The 23,016-nt window shown below is 44.6% G+C and overlaps 1 protein-coding gene across 1 annotated transcript in view; it reads right to left on the bottom strand.

The window, feature by feature from the left end:
- The window catches only part of KCTD1 (potassium channel tetramerization domain containing 1), a 70,497-nt gene extending 48,863 nt beyond the window's left edge, over positions 1-21,634 (bottom strand). The window contains exons 1-2 of the mRNA XM_071554631.1: positions 21,234-21,634; positions 19,142-21,076 (exon numbers count right to left, since the gene is read on the bottom strand). Of these exons, the coding sequence (XP_071410732.1) occupies positions 19,142-21,076; positions 21,234-21,353 (2,055 nt within the window). The 5' untranslated portion in view covers positions 21,354-21,634. The remainder of the gene's footprint in view (positions 1-19,141; positions 21,077-21,233) is intronic.
- Between the last annotated feature and the right edge of the window lie 1,382 nt (positions 21,635-23,016).

Below are 23,016 nucleotides of genomic sequence, written 5' to 3'. Positions count from 1 at the left end.
TTATCTGAAACCAGATAAGTTTGAGGGAAACATCAGGAATGCCTTAGAGCTTGTGCCTCACTTCATGTTTGTCTCCTGCTGCTTTACTTGATGTTTGTCTTCCATCCAGGAGCAGTATAGGAAACCATCAGTCCCTCTCTGGTGCGGAAGGGGAGGAAAGCAGAGGCCAAGGAACTAAGATTCCTGCAAAGGACAAGGAAAGGGGCAAGACATCGAATGCATGTTGAGAGTGGGAAAACCAAAGCATTCCCTTTTGGAACAAAAAAGTCCTGCAAGAAAAAGGAAAGAGCAAATAGAAGGAGAAGGCATGAAATGGATAAGAGTGGAGAAAAAGGGTGGTCAAACTCTCCCCTCCAAAAACCAATACAAGCCCCCTAAAAATGTCAATCAAGCATTTGACAGGTCTCCCCTCCAGAACAAATCTTTGAGAAGCCTGACTTCAGGCACAGAACTGTAATGTCAGAAATACAAGAGCATTTTAAACAAACATTTAGGGGTCTTGTGGTGATCATGTAGTAAAATGTAACAGAACTTGACTTCAGCAACAGTTCCTGAATTTTAGATTGTCTCAGCTATGTTCCATCCCATTACCAACACACTCAACTGAATGACTGATTTCTGATGAATACCAACCTAGACTTGAAGAACCGAAGGGGAATAGCTTGGGGACAGGTTTATCCATGTGGAGAGGGGTTGGAGTGAAAGGATGCATCATGAAATTTTGTTTTTCAGTAGAAACACTAAACCTCATGATTTCCACCTGCACTGCCTTGCACAACAAAAAGAACTTAAACACAGAAAGCAACAATGGCTGAGCGTATGTGTTCACCTTATTCTACACATTTGACAAGCAGTGTGGAACGAGGCGTGGCAAGAAGTGGAATTCTTAACTTCAGCCCTGATGAGGAAAGATGGCTAGGTGCCAACCACACCACAAACATCTTGTCATCTAAAATTCAGGTAAGGTCCTGAGGAGCCCAACACTTTCTCATACTGAGGTGTGCCACAGATACAGAAAAACTAGTATTAGTCACAGAGTTTGATAGCCACAGGAGTCTTGCCTGCCACACACTTGCTTCAACAAAACCTCTTAATCCCTCTTACAATGACAAACCTTACAAAGTGTTCAGCCTCAAGTAGCTTCACCGAGAATAACACACTCCTGCCAACAGCAACTTTACCTGATCAGAAGCAAATCTGGAAGTTTCTAGGATGCTGAGGTATCTAGTAGTAAGAATAGAAGTTCACCTTGTGAGGGGACAATGAAGCAAGCCAGGAGGTTCATCTGGGACTAAGAAATCCAGCAGAAATCTGAATGCATGACTGAGTTTAAGCAGTAGCAGTTACATTAGAAATGGCTTTAAACACAAAAAAAGAATGGAAGACAAGCAGATAAACTCTAATACTCACATGCAAATTAGAATCAATAATGACAATTGATTTTTATAAAGGGTCTAATGATACAATGCTAACTAATTCTTCCCTTCTGAAACTTGGCACCATTTAGTATATTCAATTCAAAACAAACCCAAGTGCATTTTTTTATTCCTTCCCTTCTTTTAGTTCTTCAGCCATGCTGACGTTTGTTTGCATTACATCTACTTTGAGCTAAATTAAATAGGAGAAGCAGAGTTTTGATTCAGTAGTAGCAATAAATGGGGTTAGCCTGGCATTGATCTGTGTAAAGGGGCCAAAGCTAGGACTGCCAGAAGCAAAACATGGTCAGTGAACTCCACAGCACCAAGAGTGACCCTGCAGCTGAATTCCTAGCCCTGATTACAACAGAAAGAGACTTGCTCTCCTGAACAAAAAGTATTTCAGGCAACAGATTAGCAAGAGAAAGTCTACTTGCAATGGCAGACTGAGGAAACCAACAAAAAAAAGTAAGAACCAGCACACTTTAGAGGATGCTAGAAAGCTTCTGAACAGTGCAAAACAAATGTCTGCTTTGCTGTATGTTTCTTGTATGGCATCATCAGGTCCAAATGCTGAAGAAACCGTATTTTTCTTTTGCATCTCAGTTAAAGACCTTTAAGTTAGTAAAATGTATGGCAGGAAAGATGAGCAAAAACCATGCTAAGGATAGCACTTTAAAAAAGTTCCCTTGCAGACTAAGAACATGTGTCTTGCAACCCTACAGAAAGGGCAAACGCTTTTACTCTAAGAGGAAAGGCCTCTTTTATAAATCATGCTTTAAATTCAATCCACAAATTTGTACAGAAAGAGCTTCACAATCCTTAGGAAACATGGATCAAATTTTCTTGCTCTCTGGGTGTTTGTGCTGTCTTGCAACCCAAAACAGCAAGAGCACAGCAGTAAATCTAGCCTCATGACTATCAAGTTTAATCATGGTGTATCTACAGTGGGGAACAAAGTGCCTCTTATTCCCAACGCACTGTGATCCCTCCAGATCTCAAGCCAAGAAAGGTCGGTTCAGGCCAGCATTTGGCTAGAGGCTGGCAGAGCACTGGAATCAGCAGTTCCAAGGTTGAAGCAAGCTCACATCTTCCTTCCAGTGAGGTCACATCACACAGGACAAGCACACAAGGTGCTGGGCACTCAGTCGTCCCTATGAGCACCTTCAGCCACTGCACCTAATGCTTTGGCGAGTCCACTGGCTACTCTGTTCTGTACACAGCAAAAAGCTAGTGAAAAGCACAGTCCTGCCACATGGTCTGAGGCTACTGAGGAGCAGTGCTTCCTATGCCCATTTTTTTTATCCAGGACAGATGGATGACACAGTGTTGTGTGTCCAGAGCTCACCCTTGCTAGAAATCCCGAGTCAGGGCTGACTGCCAGCGGTGCAGCCCCACTCCTCGTGCTGGCTTCACCAGGATTAGTGGGGACTTCAGCACCCAGAGCAGCAAAAAATAGGATCACTCATCATCACTGCTTTGACTTTCAATCAATTTCTTTTCCATATTTTACATGATCATTTCCTTAAAAAATGGGATGACAAAATATTGAGCCATGTCAAATCCTTATTTATGAGCCTTCAGCCTATTCCCCCCCCACACAAAATCCCACAAGAGGTGTTTGCTTGCTGGTTTACCAAGGGGCAAGCTGGGGACCCATAGAGGAAAGGGAAAGAGATTTAAAGAGTCTGCTAGTGTACTGACAGCCTGCAAAAAATTAAGTCAGAAATCTGCAAGACAGAAGCCTGCTTTTTCAATGCTACTCATTTGGCTTGGCACTCTTACTCTTACACTCTTAGAGGTTGATTACATCCTTCTCTTGAGTTTTGTGGTGGCTGCAATGTCAGAGTATGGGACATATGGTTGTCACAACTGGGAACTTGCTGACTGATTTATGAGAACTTACAAACCCACAAACCCAAAAGATTATTATTCACTTACATTCTGAATGTTCCTTTCACCTTTCATTGAATGTATCTTCAGCAATTGAAAGTTTATTTCTAGTTCAAAATTCAGTTTCCCTTCTGTAGAAGGGTGCCTAACCATGATATACCTTTGCTGTGGAAATCACTCCACAATATCCCTCTGAACAGCTCAAGGTCAATATACTTACATCAGTAACAGCATCTTAAAATTAAGTTGCCATTTTAACTGTTTAGTGGGCATTGAGCCATCTCAAATAGATCAGATCATTATTAAAACTGGCAATTATTATAAATTACGCTCTTCATAAGAGCAACTACCTAAGCTCAAATATGTTGTGATACCTCCTTGACCATTCCCTTTAAATAAGGATAGCTGAGGGCTCAGACATCATCATGCAATTTTGGACTACTCTTTTTTTAACCACTCCTCTTCCTAGGGTTACCACTCCTATAGCAGAGCTGGCAAAACAGACTACATGCCCCTGCCTCCTCTGTTCCAGTTCACAGACTAAGCATGACAACTCAATTTGCTGGTGACAATGACAGCACCCAAAAAACAAGAATCTCTTGACCAAGGTTTGCTTTAGCTGTTGAAGCACAGGCACATGGTTCCTTTTGCTGACTCCACAAGGGAGCAAAAGCCTTCCACAAATGAGGGCAGCTGAGGGCAGTAACATCAAGCTAAGATTTGCCAGGGCTTGTCTGTCAGAGGACAAAGTTTTGCATTTTAACCACTTTTGGCACATTCCACATTCGGTATTTTCAGGAGCTTTCCAGGATGTTTATGAAATAACTGCAAGGTAGGCAACTAAACTGATGGCGGCACAAAGAATGTCTTCCCACATTCCTCTCCCATGCTCTTACTGTTGAAATAAATGAAGATGTAGTTTATGTGTCTGTAATTACAGTTTGTTAAAAGAAGAACAGGTTGTTAAGTTATGGTAAGGAGCCCATGAGCCTTTACTCTGCTTTGAATACCACAGTGATGTAGATTTTACTAAATAAAAGGACCAGTTAAAACATTACTCAGAGCAAATCCACACTCTAATACCACCCAGCATAAAACTACCTACTTTTAAACTAGTCATGTTAATCAAACCAATCAACTGGAAATTGATCTTATGAGAGCTGTTTTAACATAGGTGATGTTCAGAATACTGTCAAATTTCAGTCATTTAATATTTAATACCAAAAGGATAATATTACACATTTGGTTTATGACATTTTTGTACTATACATCATCTGCTGTTTGCTTTTAATCCTGTATTTCCCCCAATTTAAATACTTAGAGTATTTATATAGTCTCATAAAATTCCAGTATAAAAGAATAAACGACAAGAACTTTCCCCCATACATTACTTACCAACTTAACTATGTAACACGATGTGAAAGGTTTATGCACACCAGCTGGATCTCATTACAGCTAGGTTTTTGTCTTTTTAAAGTGTACTTTATCTGGAACACTGAAATCACTAAGAATTTCCCTTAAAAGTACGTTGAGCTGGCATACACACAAGTTTCTACTGCAGGACACAAACTCACTAAATAGGTTCACAAGTCAAGCTTGTGCACACTTACTTCTGAGGTTTAAAATGCATCAGCTCCAGTGTAAATATCTGAAGCCAACTGAATGTCTCAGCCTAATTCAGTCTTCCCCTTCTAAGCATCACAGTAACCAGAGATGCTACTCTTTGTATAGTAAGAAAAGCAGCAAGAAACGTAAGAGAGGAAAAATTCCAAGAGGGCATTGGTATCACCTCCCTACTGATTGCTGCTAAGACTCAGAGGTGCACTGGCTTAATATAACAAGTTACATCTAAAAATCAGGAGTCTAAGCTGGGATGAATTCAGTAGCAAGACTATCAAAGAGGTCTGCTAAATACACAGCTGAACCAAAGCAAGCTTGTCAAGCAATTTGGTATTAGCAGTTGAGAGATTCCTGCTCAATCGTAAGTCAAGAATTGTGGTTTAATAAAAGCATAGAACAAAACCAAGCGTAAAAAAATCATGTGCAGTGATTTTATTTTTATTGTATATTCGACTGTAATTACTGTCTTAAGTACTTTAATTGCCTGGCATCTCCTTAAGTGCCTTGCCTGTGGGGAGGGGAGGCAGGGCAGTTTATAGTTTGCTATTAATGAATGAAGTACAAACAAGTTTACCTTGTCTGTAATCAACATTCCCATCAAAACAGTTTAAGAGGAGAATGTAAAGGGGCCCATTCATCCCACAGACCAAAAGCAACTGTGTCAATACCTGCTTTTTAATGATTAATGTGTTTCTGCTGTGTCACTTCCACCTCAGAGGGCAAAGTGGCAAACAGCTTTATAACACCCACATGAGAAGCATCACCTATGTGTCCATTGTTGTTCTCTTATAGAGACATCTGCTCTTGGCCACTAATATAGGGATGGGGTATGGGGACAGGCCCCATATGACCTTCCTTCCAGGCTTTCTAGGTTAGAAAATGGGATGTGCAGTCAAATCTGCAGGGTCATTTACAAATAGCTCTGGAATGACACACATCCAACCCTTCTCCACTGTAAATAACTTTTGCCTGGAGTGGAAATGGAGTGGAAAGAAACAAGAAGGAATGATGAGGAGAAGCTCATACAGGATAAAATAAAATACAATTGTCTGCTTCATTAAGAAATTATTAGAGACAGGAAGCCATAAGTAAAAGTCAGTGGAATTATACAAAGAAGATGGTAAAGCCAGGAGGATGGACAAATTGCTATTTTTCACAATCAGTGAAAGGCACACAGAGCTCAAATTTTGCCATTAGTCTTCTTTTTCCACTTAAATTGGTACAGGAGTCTGCTGCTTTTAGATAACGTCACATCCACAGCCCAGCAGATCATCCAGACAGCAAGTGTACCACTGGCGGAGTGAGCTTTCCCTTGTGGCTGTCAGCCTGTCCAGTCTGTCAGGAGGTCACCTCTGGGCCCAGAGCAGCTCTTCACCACCCAGACTGCCAACAGGAGCGACAATCAACATGAGTTCTAGTGGCCTCCATTGCAAGGATACTTGTCCATTAGGATCCAAACTGAGACCACTAATTTTCCCCCAAGTCACCAAAAAATGTGCTTTAAGAACAGCTAACAACTTCCCATTTTTACAGGTGGGCACTTTATTCCCCACCCACTAAACCACTAGTGCAACCAGAGTAACGTCACCGCCATGTGGCCTGTATCCTCTTTATTGCCTTTCATCTCCAACACTGTCATCTCCTACCTCTTGAATCACAACTTCTTACTTTCATGGTACTGTCCTGCTGGCACACAGACAGCACACTTGTTGCTCCAGGGAAGCTCTATGTTGTGCTGGCCACCTCTCACATACCTTTTTCCACAGTAAGACACAATTTTCAAGTCACAACATATTTGACAGTTTCTCCAAAGCACAATCCTACTGCTTCTACAACAGTGCTCAAAGCATTCCCCTACCATTGCCAAAAAGCAGATATTGCTGATCAGATGAACACTTCCCCTTGAACAACTTTCTTACAAAGTGCATAACCATGTATTTTGATATAGATGAATATATAAAGCATAGAAGCAGACCCTGTAAATATTGATTTAAGTCTCCCACTCATGAAGATGGATAGGAAGAAACTTGACAGCAGAGATCTGAAAGAGCCTGTATAGAAGTTTAACATATAATTAAGGAAAGAAAATGTGGAGTACAGTATGATAGCAGCTTAACTTCTCCTCAAGAATGGCTTCTTGAAAGCTAGGACCCAGCCATCTACCACCAGAACCAATGAGAAATTCCTGACTTCTCAGAACTATGACACTACATTTGTTTCTTTGGGGGGAGGGGGGAAGAGTTTTCATCAAGCATGCCACCGACACATTTAAGGTTGTCACATAACATGAACTGACTACACAACAAAAACACAGATATTAACATACATAGAATAGACTAGCATGCACAAGTCATTTTGGATGCAGACAGCTATTCATGCAAAACCATCTAGTATTCCAGTAGGAAACGTCAGATAAACATGCGAAAAACAAGACTCTCCAACTGTCTCCTCTCGACCCCATACACTTCCCACATGCCCTCCCACCACAGAGTGGAGCTGCTCTCTCCGTTTGGCATCCAGGTGGTCTGAAGCTCTTTGAAAGCAGGAACCCACTGGGGTTCTTCTCAGAAATTTCATGAAGTAGCTTAAAGATTAATAGAGTGTATGACTAAGCTTCTACAGTGCTTTGATCAAAACCATGTTTTCCCAACTTCCTCAATGAGTTTTAATACGATGTGAATGAGAAATTGATCCAGACACTTTAGTTTACAAGCAGTAATTCAAGTAGCTTCAGGAAACTACTTTATTGTCCATTAGGTATCAAACCAAACAAAATATTACAGGCTGTTTTACCACTGTGCTGTCAGGGCATTTCTTTCAGAATACATACCTAAGAACCAATGCTTACTCTGACACAAAACTCTATAGGAAACCACTGGTTTAAATGCCACATCTTTTAAGGTTAAGGAAATAACCTTACATTTTTGTTCCCATAAGAGGCAATAATACAATGTACTTAAATTAAGTCCTACTCTTTTTTTTTAACTAAGTCTAAAGTTAAAAAAAAAACCACAAGACTTCCCTCCCTGCCATTTCACTGTTTTTCTATATTTTTGTCTAGCATTTGCAATTTAAAGAAAAAAAAACAACACACAGTTCTTCTTTGCCATCCCTCTATCTTTCCATTGATCAAATTTAGTTTCAGTGCAACTACTACATTTGTTATTAGGAAAGAAGGACTTTCTCCCTCTTAATTTCTTCCTCCAGTTCCAGCCCCTCTCCAAATAGAGCCATTATTTATTACTCTCTGAATCCATTAAACTAATTCAGCAGGAGCACACTGGTATACAGAAGCTGATCTAGTTCCCAAACAGATATGCTGCAACAAGATACATGATAAGGTTTTCTCACCTTGCCTTTCCTCTCCTCCTTATTTTCCATTTCCACTTCCATCTTTTCTTTCTCACAAAATTCTCATGCTCTGCCATCAACACCCTGCTAGCACAGTTATTCAACCCTTGCTTTCTGGCCTCCAAATAGGTTGGAAAGTTCATATCTGCTCTCCTCCCACCCTAAAAATCTAGTCCCATCAGTAAAGTAGGTAACAGCTATTTCAGACCACTATCATCTGTGGCAAAGACAATAAAAGGTTTTCAGATTGGGACTTTTTTGAAGCTTTTTGATTTTATAAAGATTGGGGGGATGGGGCAAATGACATTTGAGTTTTTCCTGATAGCATTGGTTCCCTTTTTGGGAGAAAAGCCTGAGAAGACATGCAGAGCCCTGAGCCATGGGCTGGCAGCAGCAGTGCCCATCATCCCTGTGGCAGGGCTGTGTTATCACCGTTCAAGTGGCAGCATTCCTTTGACTGGAGCCTGAACCAACTCCTTGCAGAAGTGACAAGGCCACATAGGACTCTATCACCTGCCCATGGCAGGGAAGGGGCTGCTGCTGTGAGAGTTAGGGTAGTTGGGTAGTTGTTGCAGTTCTGTTACTGGAAATCTTCACAGAGCAACGCCAGAACACCACCACACCAGAGCATTTTACAGCAACTAACACTGGAAAGTTCATAAACCTGCAGCAAAAAAAGTGTCCAGTGGAAGCAGTCCAGCACTTTGGAGATATATAAACGCCTTAATAAATTAGAATAGTCAGCTGAGTTTCCAAGCACAGAAGTAGGAGAAATGTGTTTTGCTGTTTTAGCAAAAATTTGGACATGGGCCTTGTGAAATCTAAAAAGGAAAAAATTATTTAGCAGCTATTATACTTTTTCCTGGAAAGATACAGATTTGATCTGATGCCTTGGTATCTCTTAATAGTTAAAACAACATACACAAGCTTCTGAAAGTGTCTGCTGCACGGTTACATGACAGCAACAGTTACTACTGTATCATTACTCTGTACTGCAAATCCAGCCTACTATTATATTCATGATCCTGAATATATCCATTAGCAGTCTAGAAGCTAATATACCACTGAGAAAAACTGACTGGTTAAAATTCTACTTTAACACAGGCATGAGAAATCTTTTCTTAATGAATTACTGTAGTAAATTTTGAAGTGTTCAATTATTCTCCTCTGAATCATGGGGATAATTTTATCAGTTACATAGTAGAGTAGTGCTGCTTCCATACACCAATACAACACATTAGCAACTCAACTAACGATGGCCAAGCCACCGTGACACCCGATCCCATTAGATCTCAGAAGCTGAGCAGGGTCAGCTCCGGTTTGTACTTGGATGGGAGACCTCCTGGGAATACCGGGGGCTGTAAGTTCTAGCCCTGAGGACTTCACTGTCACCGTCCAAGCTCGCTTGGCCATGGCAGATGAACCTTAGGAGCAAAGGGTGGGGCCAGTTCTGCGCACGCTGTGCCTCACCCAAAAAATCCACTGCACAGGCTTGAAGGACAAACCCACGTGGGGAGAGCTCTTCACGAATCATCGTTCGCGAAGACTAGCCATGAATCACACTTTCATGTATATAGAAATTTTAAGTCACTGTACATTTTACATGCAATGCCCATTTTGACACATTTGTACTTCCTAGTTACAATAAAGTTGGTTTCCCTCTGCCTTTTTTTTAATTTAATATTCCTTACTTTTGATACTTTTCAAGGTATAAAACTGAAGGAATAGCTTGTGTCTAATAGTACTTTCAGTGGAAACATTTGTATTCAAGTCCTACTCAAAAGATACCTAAAAGACTAAATGTTTTACTGGAAACCAACAAATGCAGGTGCATCTCAAAAATAACATACTAAAAGTTCCCTGAAAAAGGTAACTCACAGACTTCTAAGATAGAAAACCAGTAATAAGGTTGGTTCGGAAGTGTGTCAAATCCCCCAAAAGGAAGGCAAAACTACAAAGTTCTGAAAGAACATTAAAGTTGTTTCTGCTATAAAAAAAATAAAATTGTAACTCTTACACAGACTGCTTTGGGTTGGCAGCAGCTTCAGGAAGCTGATTTTGCAGCAGTTTGAGTCTGACACAAGCCACATTAGTCCCACTCTGCCTATTTTATTTTCAAACGGTCTCAGGCGAAAGAGGCAGATTCAAAGGCTAAAGGATTTGCATTGCCATCCCTGCTAAGGAATATTACTTTTTTAAAGTGTTTGTGCTGGGAAAAAAAAATCACATTCCTACAACATCAGTCAATTTTAGACAACTTAGTTTCCCTCACCTGGTTTCATGGACAACATCTTTGCATTATCTGTTATGCCTCAAAGAACAGTTACTTTTCCATTCCTGAGTTTGTCAGTCACTGATCAATGTGCGATTTCAGAGAAAGTGGTGGGTTTTTTTCAGAGAAACTGTATTTTCAAAGAGATAATCAGAAAGATACGAAAGATACATACTTCAGCATTGCTGAATTAAGAGAAAGTGTAAAATAGAACAAGCTTAACAGTTCCTTCTGAACTGCTGACTAGCCAAAGCCCAAAAGCTTAGAGCATCTTCTTACTTTCCCCAGTTCCCTGAAAATCATTTTGAAGTATTGAGCAGAAATGTGAACCTGGTACTGCAACAGTCCAGGGAGAGCTTCCAGAAACTCAAGAAAGAGAAAACATGTGCTCTAAACCCAAGACGGAAACTAGTACTGATCATCTTGATAACAGCTTACAATAAGCATCACCTCCTGATCACCACAAACAGCCAGTATAGCTGTTGTAGCTGAGATGAGGAGTCACAAGCATCCATTATGACTAAGCAGTACCGCTAGTTACAAAACTATTAGAAACACTGGGAAACCCTCAAAAAGACAGCCAATTTAAGCATGTTCCCTCTTTATCTGAATTTCACACACCATTTGTACTATGGTCATAGGATTGTTATGACATCTGTGCTCTCATTTGCACTTTCTAACTTGACAAGCCAACTCTCAGTTAGGTCCTCCTAATCTGGCATCAAAACTAGGTGAGTTAATTACAGCACTTTGATCACTCACATACTTCTGAATTGGGCAATTTCAATACAAGGGAAGGAATTTATCAGGCCTGTCACAGATAATAGCCAGGTCTTATAAGAAGGGAGGAAGGAAGGAAGCTATTTAAGTCCACTTCACCTTCCTTGCTTCCTCCTCTTCCTGACATTTCAGGGATGAGGAGAAACAAGTCTCAACTCACCCCAATTAGAAATGAGGTGAGTAGGGCAATGCAAGTGGATTTTCCCTTTTCTTTTGTGCTAAATCCACAGTCATGTTCCTACCCTGCGCTGGCCAGACACAACACATGCTTTGGCTGCTGCTTCTCCAGAGGAGCTTTAAGACAGAGGATGCCCAGTAATTAACCACCGATGCTTTCCTACTGAGCCCAAGAGTTTTGGTGCTGTTCCTTCAGGTGTGCTACAAACATCTCACCCATGAAACAAGAGCTCGCACCAGTGAGGCAAGGACAAGCTTCCCATCTGGTCACTCCAGGTCAGAGTAAGAGCTCAGTATGATAATACTATGCCTTAATAACTCAAAGACAAAGCATCAGACACAGTATGTTGCCCTTACTGCAGATCAACATCCTTTTGCCATTTTTGAAGCCTACTGGAAACAGAAAAATCAATAGCAGCAAAAGAAGCAGCTACATAGATTTCTGCAGTGACTAAAAGCTCAGGACTCAGCCGAAGGGTGTTGAGAAATCAGTCTTGGAATTTATTTCAGAAAGCTTTAGTTTTAAATATACATAATTGTACACACTGGAGGGGGAAAAAAAACCCCTTAAAATAAAGTGATATTTTAGAAAAGTCATTAATTTATGCATTACACTTCTGACAGACTGAGAGAAGTAATAACAGCATACACAGGTTCCAGTTTGCAGGGAAGCCTGAAAGCTGTGTCTCCTTCATGAGAGCTACCAAGCACACGAGTCTCAACTACATAGCCTCCTCATCCTCCCCTTACTCATATCAGAAAACAAACTAAAATGACAGCATTGTTACCATTAGATCTGGTCCCTGGGCACTTTAAGGGGAGGGTGGGAAACAAAGTGCTGTGCTAATGATAAGTTCTGCTCAGAAATCATGCCAGCACCTCCACAAGACTTCTGGTATTAGAAAACAGAAATTCAGCTTCACACCTCACCTCCTGTAAAGAGATTTCCGCTCTCCTCCCTTTGCATGAAAAAGTGCTCTAGTCTGTGCTATCTGAGCAGCACCTACCAAACTCCCTCCCACCATAAGCTACCCTCCACTCATGAAAAAGCTCACTCAAACCTCATATCCTAACCAACCTTGGGGAAGGACTGTTTTCATACAGCTGGTGAACCTGTTCAAGAGAGAAATTATTACCTTTTGCCAAAAGCTATGCAATAATGCATTATCCAGACTACATGACCCATTTTAAGTACCAGAAACACTGCAAGCCACATCAGAACACTCAAACTAGAGGACTTCAAGCAAGCCAGAAGTCCGCAGGAGGTGCTAGCTCAGGACTGCCCTTACGGAGCAGATGTGTCCTAAACATACAGTGAAAAAAAGTCTTCATGCATGGGTAAAGTGAATAGGATTTTAAAATGTCACTACATTTCAATTTCATTAAAATTATCTGTCCCAGCTACAGAATTATACAGATACACACAACAGGTTGCATATCCATTAACTAAGAATTTATTAGAAATGCATACGCTGCATCTGTGCAGTACAACTTTGATTATTTCCAGTACTAAAAATTTCATTAAGAACACAAAGGTACTTGTCCTATTGGGGATTAAGTCCTTAGCAAGTTTGAAGGTTTTCAGACCAACTAACTAAAACTGGCTCAGTGCAAAAGCAATGAATGTCTAAAAGGCCAGAGGAGCCATTTTTCCTTGTTGATAATCCCCCCCCCAACAACCAGAACAGAATTCAATCATATGTCTTTCAGTGTTACTTTTAGATCAAGGTATTATGAGAAGTTCCGATCTCTTTATTTCCCCCTTCAGATGCCTGGGAGAGACATAGAAAAGTGTTCCCTGGAAACACGATTATATATTTTTACTATCAAAACACTAATAAATCTCTTCTACATCAGATAAAATGCAGTTACCAACGCTTGTCCCTTGAATCCAAAATATGATAAAAAATTATCTTGCACATACATATTTGGCTACATGCCCTTAACAATTTCCTTTTGAAAAGAAGGGTACATTTATTGCTTCAGAAACAGAAAAGCAAAATAATAAAAAAAGAAAGGACACAGGGGGAAAAATGAACAGAAGTGCTTCGAAAGTGACTGAGAATCTACAACATCTCTAATTAGGTTCCAGCTTCAAATATAATAGTGGGGGTACCATGGTCTGTTATCAAGTTTATAGCCAAGGGCACAAGACAATACAACCCCACATTCAATTTAATTACAGCCTATGGCTTCTGCAGTAGTGGTGTGTTTCAAAGGGTTTAAGCACTCATTTATTTCCACACCATACATGAAATAAGGCAGGTCCCTGTCATACAGGCTCATGAATTAAACTGAACAGTTTCTGATCTCTTGCTCTCTAGAAGCAGAGCAGTGGGCAATAAGAGATCTTTACAGGATAATCATAGAAGACTTCTTCTTAAGAAAAAAACAAACTCTCTGCTGCCTTTAAGCTTGTGCATTTCATCTTTCATGTGCACAGGGTATCAAGATAATAATTTCAGATTCTATAGAATGTAAAAGAGTATCAAAATACCGTAGCACTTCAATGATGCTGATTTTGCTCCTAGTCGTACTAAAAAGGTCATCTTCATTTGAGCTACACAAAGCTGATCATCTCTTGCCTTTTTACCATCCCTGAAGGGAGGACCAAGCAAGTTCTCCAACTAGTTCACATGACACAACTAAATAAAAGCAGTCTAATTTCTAAAAAGTAAAATTTTTTTGAAAATTAAAGTGATAGTAGAAGAAATCACCATCTGAAAGAGTGACACTATTATCTCCAACATATCCTTCTAATACAACCAAGAGGTCCTACAAAGACAGTATTGGACTTTAAACTCCACTGCCACAATTCTAAATGTGTGTAATCAAAACATCATTCTTGAATCTGCTCTGAAATACTCTCCCAAGTCACCTTAAATCAACTCCCTCCTAACAGCTAATTCAAAATGGACCAACTTCAGTCTAGGGGAAAAAAAAGCAGTTACCTTTTTTCCTGTCAGTGCAGGTACTGCCCCCAAAGCTGTATATGAGATCATTAAGTCTAATTTCTATTCTGCTTTTCTTGTACCCATCTTAGAAAACACTCAGATGCCTACCAAACTTCATATTCATTATCTGGAACATAGCCTGGGATATGTCACTTTCTTAAAAAGAAAAACCCTAGCTCTCTTTAACAATCATTAGAAGCACTCAGTTACAAACAACACTGATTTCCACTGAAGAGAGCAATAACCAGGATTCATGTGTTTCATTATGGAGACTGATAAGAAAGCTATCTTTGGAGACCATACTTGACACCACTGCTACCCCATCCTCATGCCTCCCAAGGATTTCAGAACAATGTTGACTACTATCTGGTATAACAGATCCCCTCTCCAGTTATTCACTTTGACATCTGTAACTTAGTAGCACATGAAAACAATCCACAAGTAACAAAAGTAACAAACAGTAGCCTCTAAAGTAGTTTCAGTTTCTTAAAATGTAGGTCCTTAAACCCTCATGTTTTAAGATTTTAAGCTCTGTTTCTCTTTAAAAAAGACATCAAGAAAATCTTGGGTTTTCTTACTACCTCAGATAATCCTTTAATCAAAGAGAAGGGCACTAAGCAGGTGGTAGGGCAGCCAGCACTAACCTCTGAAACCTGATCAACAGCAGTACTGCCACAAGAACTAAGAGGGTATTTAGCAGACATCAGTCTTAATAGCTACTGTACTTTAAGCCCTTAAGATAGGGATATTGCTCCATCTACTACCCTTGCAGAATAAAATCTAGCATCCTAACACCACCATCTAAGTATCCTTCCCTGAAGCATTCTGAGTTCTCCTGCCCAGTATACCGGGAAAGCACCTAGCAATGGTTTGGGTTAGAGTACTACAAATATTTGTACAGAACACAAGTCTTTTTTGTGGCTATTTAATGGAAGTGTAGAATGTTCCCAGATCAAAGATCAAGCAGAAAGATTCTTATCCACCTCTAAGAGGCAAGACTGAAAAGAGCTAGACTTACTAGCTACTTCTGATTTGTTTCCAGTTGTGCCTGCTGCCCACTCATACTCATCACGTGCTATTGTTCTGCCTTCTTTTGCAAAATCTGCCGTCAGAACTAGATTTCTGGTTCAGGTCAAAGTAAGCCCTTCAAAGAAAGTCTAAGACAACAAAAAGACATGTGCCAGATCAAAGGAAAGCAAAAAGGGCAGCTCTGAATTTAAAGCAGGAGGAAAAAAAAAAAAAGTATTTAAGGATTCCCCAAAGCAGCCAAGACAAATGCATGACTCTGGTTTTAATGACCAAGTGTTTGACAGATACCTGAATAGCTGATAAACTCTTCACAAGCAGGCCAGAGAAAGCCAATCAAGTTAGACAACCAATGTAACCAAACCATTTGAAAGTGACAGGCAACTCTCCTCTTTCATGGTAGAGGCCAAACTATTTTCCTAGACCTATTTTTAGGTATTACTGTAGTAAGTTCAGCATATACCAGATCTATAAACCCCAAAAGCTACCACCATATTGTAGCATCAAAAGTTAAAGCTTTAGCTGCTGTTCATCTTTCAGCAACATGAGATGAACAACAGCCAGGTTACATCCTTCTGTCATCAACTTGAACTGAAGTACTGATGTCAGTGGCAGGAAAATTGCTACACTTCAGAGCAAATAAGGACCAAAAAGAAAGTTGTGCCACGATGGCACAGTGCCGCAGGCTTAAAATACTCTATAAATGCTGCTCTCAAGGCTGCAACCTAAAGCAATAGTTGCATCAAGATGAGCATTTAACGTACATTTCTTGAGCTCCGCAAGAGTCTCCTACAAACCCAGTGTCAGAAAGATGTTTTGGGGCTAAAACACAAGATGGGAGCAAATAGACAGAAAAGCATAAAATTAACATTCTCGCTCAGATAGTCACTGCAAATTGAAGACACCCCACTAGTTCTTTTGTTTAACCTTTTCCATACCTTGCTTAATGCTACCAACGCTATTAAAAAAATAAAAAAGCATGCAGTGTAAAGATGCTAAGAACCCCACCAACGAACATATTACACCACCACTTTTTCATCAGAGTACCACATAAGCCCATGAGTGCAGCAGAATCTCTCCCTTGGAAGACTAATTAGAAAGACAACCAATAAACCACAAGCTTATGACCTTCATGTTTTAAGGAATCAGTAATATTTGTCAACAGTGGAATTCAGTGTCATGGTACTTGATGAGATGTATTCAATAAAAGGCCTGGAAAGTCTGTGTTTATAATTAAGCAATAACGATTGAGAGCCAGGGCATTTCCTGGGGATTAATGACCGGCTGGGAGAGTCAATGGCTTGAGGGAATGCCTTGGGCCATTAACCCCAGCCAGTCATTAATTCCCCCAGGAAACACCCTGGACCTCTATAACTATTATAAAAGGTAGCTAGAAAGAAGTTTAGCACTAACATTCTCCCAAGGAAATCCATTCCACAGCCAGTTTTTTTTTCATTTTGTCACAACCCAGAAGCGCAGAAGTTAAAATTGACACAAGAAGGATTGGTAATTAAAAAGGAAAAAAAACCAGTCAGTTTTCTTTCTCCTAAAGATTTAAATTAATGAGTTTTGTAGCAAAGGCAAGATTCAGCTACCAAAATGACTGGGCACCTTGTCTAGTTCATGAAATTCTGAAGGGAGGTGAGCATTTCCATGTAATTACTGAAAAAACCCACAGTATCTTCTATCCTTGCTGATTGCTCATATTATTTCTTGATACACTTAAGAAAACAGCAAATGCCCATGTACTCTATTTTAGTTATTTCCCCCTTTCTCCCCATTGCTAATGGGACAGACAGCTCCAAATGCTTCATGAAGGAAGCACAGCTTGTTTGCAACAGAAACAGCAGCTGGATTTCTCCTTGTCTAAGCTTTATGCAAGTGTGAAGAGATTTGTGGACCAGGGTAGAGATCGAGTTCGCTAGTTTGATAACTGAAAGCATCAAGACACCTCTTAACAGGTTAAAGATACGCATACTCTGTGACTGCCAACTACATCAGAACTGCTCTGCCCAGTTCCCTCTTACTCTTCCCACAGGCACATGCGCTGCTCCTCCTAAAAAGCTAAACTATGCCTGAAGTTCCAAAATTACTTACAAGGTCATTAAAAGCAAGGGAAAGAGGAGTCTAAGGTTAAATACAGCAAAGAGCTTTAGCTTTTACCTGAAATAATGAGCTAGAACAAAAACATTGTCTGCACGTTATCAAGCCGCTAAGGCATTCAGAGACACCAGATACACACAGCAGGAGATCAAGCTACAGTACTCCACTGAAGTGGTCCAAAAAAAGCCTCACTGCTAGAAAGGAGACATTACAGGTATCTTAAAGAACATAGACACTTATGCAGGCATTCGCTATAAGCCAGGCTCTCCCCTCCCTTCCCCCATCCCGATTAGCCTTCAGGCTGGTTGATTAGCTGGCAAACTCTTTGAAAGGGTCAGTCTGTCCAGAACTGGTATTTCCACTTGGGAAACAGCTCAGGCATGTCATATACCTGTGCTTTCCCAGCGCTGTGCTCGCAAGCTGACAGCTGCGATCCCTGTTACTACTTGACACAAGAATGTCAGAGGGGTTTTGTAATCATGTAGGGCAGTCAGCAGTAAAGTTCTTGCCTGAAACACGGTATTTTATGGGGCACAACATAACTGCATACACTTTATAGATTTAGTTAGAACGACTTCCAAACTTCGAGCCAAATGCAGAGGTGCATCAAGTCTTTAATTGAAGTAATTTAGTTCCAACGCTCAAACACCCGAGAGGAAAGTACTTTTGGATGGGACAGGGGACAGGCATGAGCACGTGCTGGCACACAGCAGAGGAGGGTCTGCAAGGCACGCATTAAGGCACACCTCAACAGCGCTTTTGACAACACCGTTCTACCTCAACGAAACACACCTAATGAATTAGGGCATGTTCCACAGTTAAGCTGCACCTAAACCTGTTTAATTGTGCTCTTACTGTATATTTCGCCACTATGGTAACTAATGCAACTAAAGCCAATTTGCCTTTAAAAATAAAAAAAGAAAAAAGGATCACTGCCAGGAAACAGAGCTATTTTAAATAAACAAATACAAGATGAATGCAATTGCCATATTAACCCTCTTGTTAACTTCTGAAGTCTAAAATTACACCCTCATTACTAGTGTGTAATTGAGTATTCTCCCGGTTGTTTCCTGCATTTGAGGTTATTCAAATAGTTCATTAGCACATCAAGAACACCACACACTAATGATACCTGATGCCCCTATCTACTATTCTGCTTCGACTTTCATAAAACTCACATCTCCCACAAAAAGATAAATAAAAAAGGGAGGGAAACAAAGAAAAAGGAGGAAAAGGGGAAGATGTCAGAGCTGCGGCAGAGGGAAGCATGGCAGCACCCAGGCACCACTCAAGTCTGACCCCCAGGCACTTAGTGACCACACACCAGACCAGTGGTGGTGGAGTGAGGAAACTGAAGGGCAAATAAGTTGGATAACTCGCATCTGGGCTCTTTGGGTGCCTGACGAGAGAGCATGACCCCAGGAGCCACCCCAGGGCTGGCAGTGTGCATCAGTGCCCAGCCTTGGGGAAGAAAGAAGCAGGGCAGCGCAGACTATGTGGGACAGGGTGAGGGGTTGCCACTTTTTTTTTTCCTTTCTTTTTCCGATTACCTGTGTGGGGGAAACAATAGCAGGTGAAACTACTGTGGGTGAGGTGGTGCTTCTGTGCCCATTTGCTTCGGGGAGGAGGTGAGGCAAGGGGTCATGTTTCACTGAGACCACCACCACTGCGGGTGCAGCGGCATCCAGGGGCTCAGCGGGGCGGCGACAGAGTCTTTTGGGGGAGGCAGAGGGACCGCACGCGTCACCACCGGCCGCAGCCCCCGCTGGGAACACTGCCTCGTAGAGCGCCCGCTTGGCCGGGGCCACCGCAGCTGCTTCTGCTTTCACTGGCGCAGCGTCACCATCTTTGGGCAGCACATAAGGGTTGGCAGTGGGCGGCCGGGGCCGTGGTCCACCATTGAGGGCAGAAGGGGTGTAGCAGCCCCCGCCAGCGGGGTGATGGAGGAGGTGGTGGTGGTGGGGAGGAGGGTGGTGATGGGGTGGCTGCAGTCCTCCCAGCTTGGTGCCAATGCCAGCAATACTGTTTAGGGTGGCAATGGAAACGGCACCGATGCAGTGGTTGGTGTAAGTCTTGGAGAGCTTGGCTGCCTTGGACAGCATCTGCATGCGGGTACCCAGGAGGTTCTTCCCAATGGCCTTGTTCTCGTACCAGGTGATGTCACCCTCACTGCAATGGTCCCGCGGGCGCTGGAAGAAGGCCTTGCAGAGGGGGTTGCGCTTAGACAGGTACTTGACAAAGCTGGCATAGGGGCAGAACTCTGTGCCAGTCTCATACATGCGGGGCAGGTTCTCCTCGTCGCTGCTCTCTGCCCGCTTCTTGCTCCAGGAAGACGAGCGTGACTTGTGATAGGGCCCCAGAGCCTTGAAGTAGACGAACTTGCGTCCATCCTCATCCACAGCCAGCCCAAAGGAGTCCTCCTCCAGCTCCCGCTGGTTCTCCCGGCCCCGGGTGCAGAAGTACATGCAGGTCTCAAACCAGACCTTGTTGAGGAGCCCGAAGGGGCTCTGGGTGCTGAAGACGCTGCACGTGTAGAGCTTGCGGAGGTCGGCACGGGTGATGGCCTGCTTCTGCACTACTGGCCCCGCGCCCTGCTCCTCCAGCTTGCGGATGACAGCGGCTAGGGTGAGGTTGGCGGCGCGGAGCTCGGGGTCCTTGGTGAGGTCGAGGGTGCGGCAGTAGGGCGGCTCGTTGAGGTAGCGGTTGAGGGAGCTGCGGATGCTGATGAGGGAGGACTTGGAGTAGAGCTGCCCGCTCTTGGAGCGCGCCTCGGCGTAGAAGGAGCGCAGGACCCGGCAGAGCGCCCCCTTGTCCATCGTCTCGAAGTCGGGGCTCTGCGCCTTCTCGCTCAGGTACTCGCGGAAGATGCGCACGGCGTAGCGGGTGGCCAGCCGCGTGTTCTCGCTCAAACGCGCCCGCTCCGGCCGCTGTAGCAGCAGAGCCGCCTCCAGCTCCGCGTCCTCCGCCGCCCCCCCGGGGCCGCCGCCGCCCCCCGGGGCAGCCACCGCGGCGCCCCCCGGGGCAGCCCCGACGCCGCTGCTGCCGCCGCTCGGCGTACGGCCCGGGGCGGGCGGCAGCGGCTCCGTCTCCTCCTCGCCGTCCCATTCCAGACCCATCTCCTCTTCCTCCTCCTCCTCGTCCAGGAGCAGCCCCCCATCGGCTCCGTCCTCCTCCTCCTCGTCCCCCGTTATCTGCACCTCCTGAATCTCATCCTCCTCCTCGCCCTCCTCCTCCTCGCCGGCGCTGCAGTAGCGGTGCGGGCGGGGGGCGACGCTGCGGCCGGACGGCCGGTCCCCCGCATTGTTCCCGCCGCCTCCGCCGCGTCCACCTCCCCCTCCGCCGCCGCCGCTCCACTCGCCGCCGCCGCCGCCGCTGCTGCCAGGCATTCTCGCCATATTGCCGTCTCCCTGCCAGTCCTCGGGCAGGGCGCATGCGCTATATTGGACCGCAGCGCTGGAGCGCTTTTGTGTTTTAATGACCTTCAGCTACCGGGAGGCAAAGCCGGGCTCTTAAAGGGGCCGCGCTCCCAGTGGCGGCGGCGGGGAAGGGGCGGGAGGGGTTGGGATGGATGGGGAGGAGGCTGAGACACACTGAGGGGCTACCGCGGGGAAGGAAGCGGTACTTACCGCGCCCGCCGCTCACCTCGGGTCCGTCCCGTCGAGCAACGCTCACGGGCGCCGGGCGTGGGGGGGAACCGCCAGGCAGGTGCGCCTCTGCCCGGAGGCTCCTCAGCCACCCTCGGCGCCCGTCCCACCTCCCCATTCCCGAAACAGAAAGCAGTCCGTGCGAGGAGCGGCTCTTTCTGTAGGGATGGACCGCCACCGAGCAGCCTCGCAACTCCTCATTCACAGCAACTTAAAAACAAACATAAACAAAAAACCCAAACAAAACCCACCCAACCAAACAAAAAACCTCAAACCAGAAGAAACCAAACAACAACAAAAACCTCCCAAAAGACTGAAGCTGTGCTTGTCCGCACCACGGCTCAGACCTCCGTAGGATGCTGCCGGGGAGCGGGCGGGAGACCTGGCTCCGTTCCCCGCCTGTCGTACCGCCGCGGCATCGCCTGCCGCCGACCTCGCACCTTTAGTCGGGCGCCTGGATTTCGGTCGAGGGACTCGGGAGGAGGCGGACGCTCGGGGCTTTGCATTCGTGCGGCTTGGTAGCCCGCCCGGGAAGAGCCACTTGGTAGCCGCGGCGCTCGCTTAGCTTGCGGGAGCGCTGGCGAGGTTGACTGCGGAAAGGGAGAAATAAGGACTCGGGGGCTGACGGGCGCTCCGGGCCGCCCTCTCGCTCGCTGGGGCTGCAGACCTAAGGGCAGCCAGAGGGCCTTTGGCCCTCCCCGTGCCGCCGCTGCCTCCTAACGTGCTTGGGTTCTTCTCGCCTGCCCTCCTCAGCGACGGAGCAAAACCCGAGGGGACTCCCGCAACTGCGCCGGGGTGCGGAGCTGCCGGACCCAATAAGGCCACTCTGCGGGGGCTCTGACAGAGGGGAGCCCCGGAGCGGCACAGCGCGGGCGGAGGGCGCGAGCACTGGATCAGCCCTGCCCCACGCCAGTTCCGCGCCCCCCACCCCGTGCGCGCCGCCGGGGCTCTTCGTACCATCGCCCAGCTCTTTCCCGGGGAAGTCAGCTGGCGGCACACTGCCTTACCCTTCCTTCCCGGGAAGAGTCCTTGGCCGGGTTGGGCGAGGGCAGGAACGAGGGCATAAGCCTCCGGCCGCGCAACACAGGGAGAGGGAGTCTGTCCCGCTCTGGACGGGACAGGAGGGCACAAGGCGGCTCCCCGCCGGTAGCACCCACACCACCCAAACCAAACCACCCTACAGAGCTTCCCCAGAGCACTTAGCACTTAGGTGATTTCTTTTATTTAGTACGTTGAAATAAATATTCATTGCGACTGCTGGCTACACCTGAAATTATGGCCCTAATTGTAGAGCTGCTGGCCTGTGTTACCACATCTGCTGCTTACTCATCCGTAGGCAATTGCTCCGCGCCGGGCCCCAGCCGTGGTGGTTACCTTGGCGAGGGGGTCGGTGTCTGCCGGTGCTGGGCAGCGCCGAGCCCCCTTGCCGGTCGTCCGGAGCAGAGACCGACAGCCACGGACAGGGCCCCCGGGACGGCCCCAGCTCTCGCCATCCGGAGAAACGTGGGATCCCAAAGAAGGGATGCCCAAATTGTTGAGCAAATTAGGCCAATTCGCAATAAATAAGCACTGCTGGAGGAGAGTCTGCCACTCCCGGGAAATAATTGAAGAGAAACCCGGCACTGTTATATTGATGTAAGACTGGAGTAATTACACGGAGGTCAAAGTTGTTGCACACACTACAGAAATTGTGCTCACGCTGTAGCTTGAGAGTGGATTATGCTCCCTCTTAGGTCGATGACACATATATAAAATTCTGGAGACTTTCCTATGCATGTGAA

This window comes from Pithys albifrons, chromosome 4 (assembly GCF_047495875.1).
Source record: "Pithys albifrons albifrons isolate INPA30051 chromosome 4, PitAlb_v1, whole genome shotgun sequence".
NCBI lineage: Eukaryota > Metazoa > Chordata > Aves > Passeriformes > Thamnophilidae > Pithys > Pithys albifrons.
Note: the sequence above shows the minus strand (reverse complement) of the source record. Positions and strands in the feature narration are given on the sequence as shown.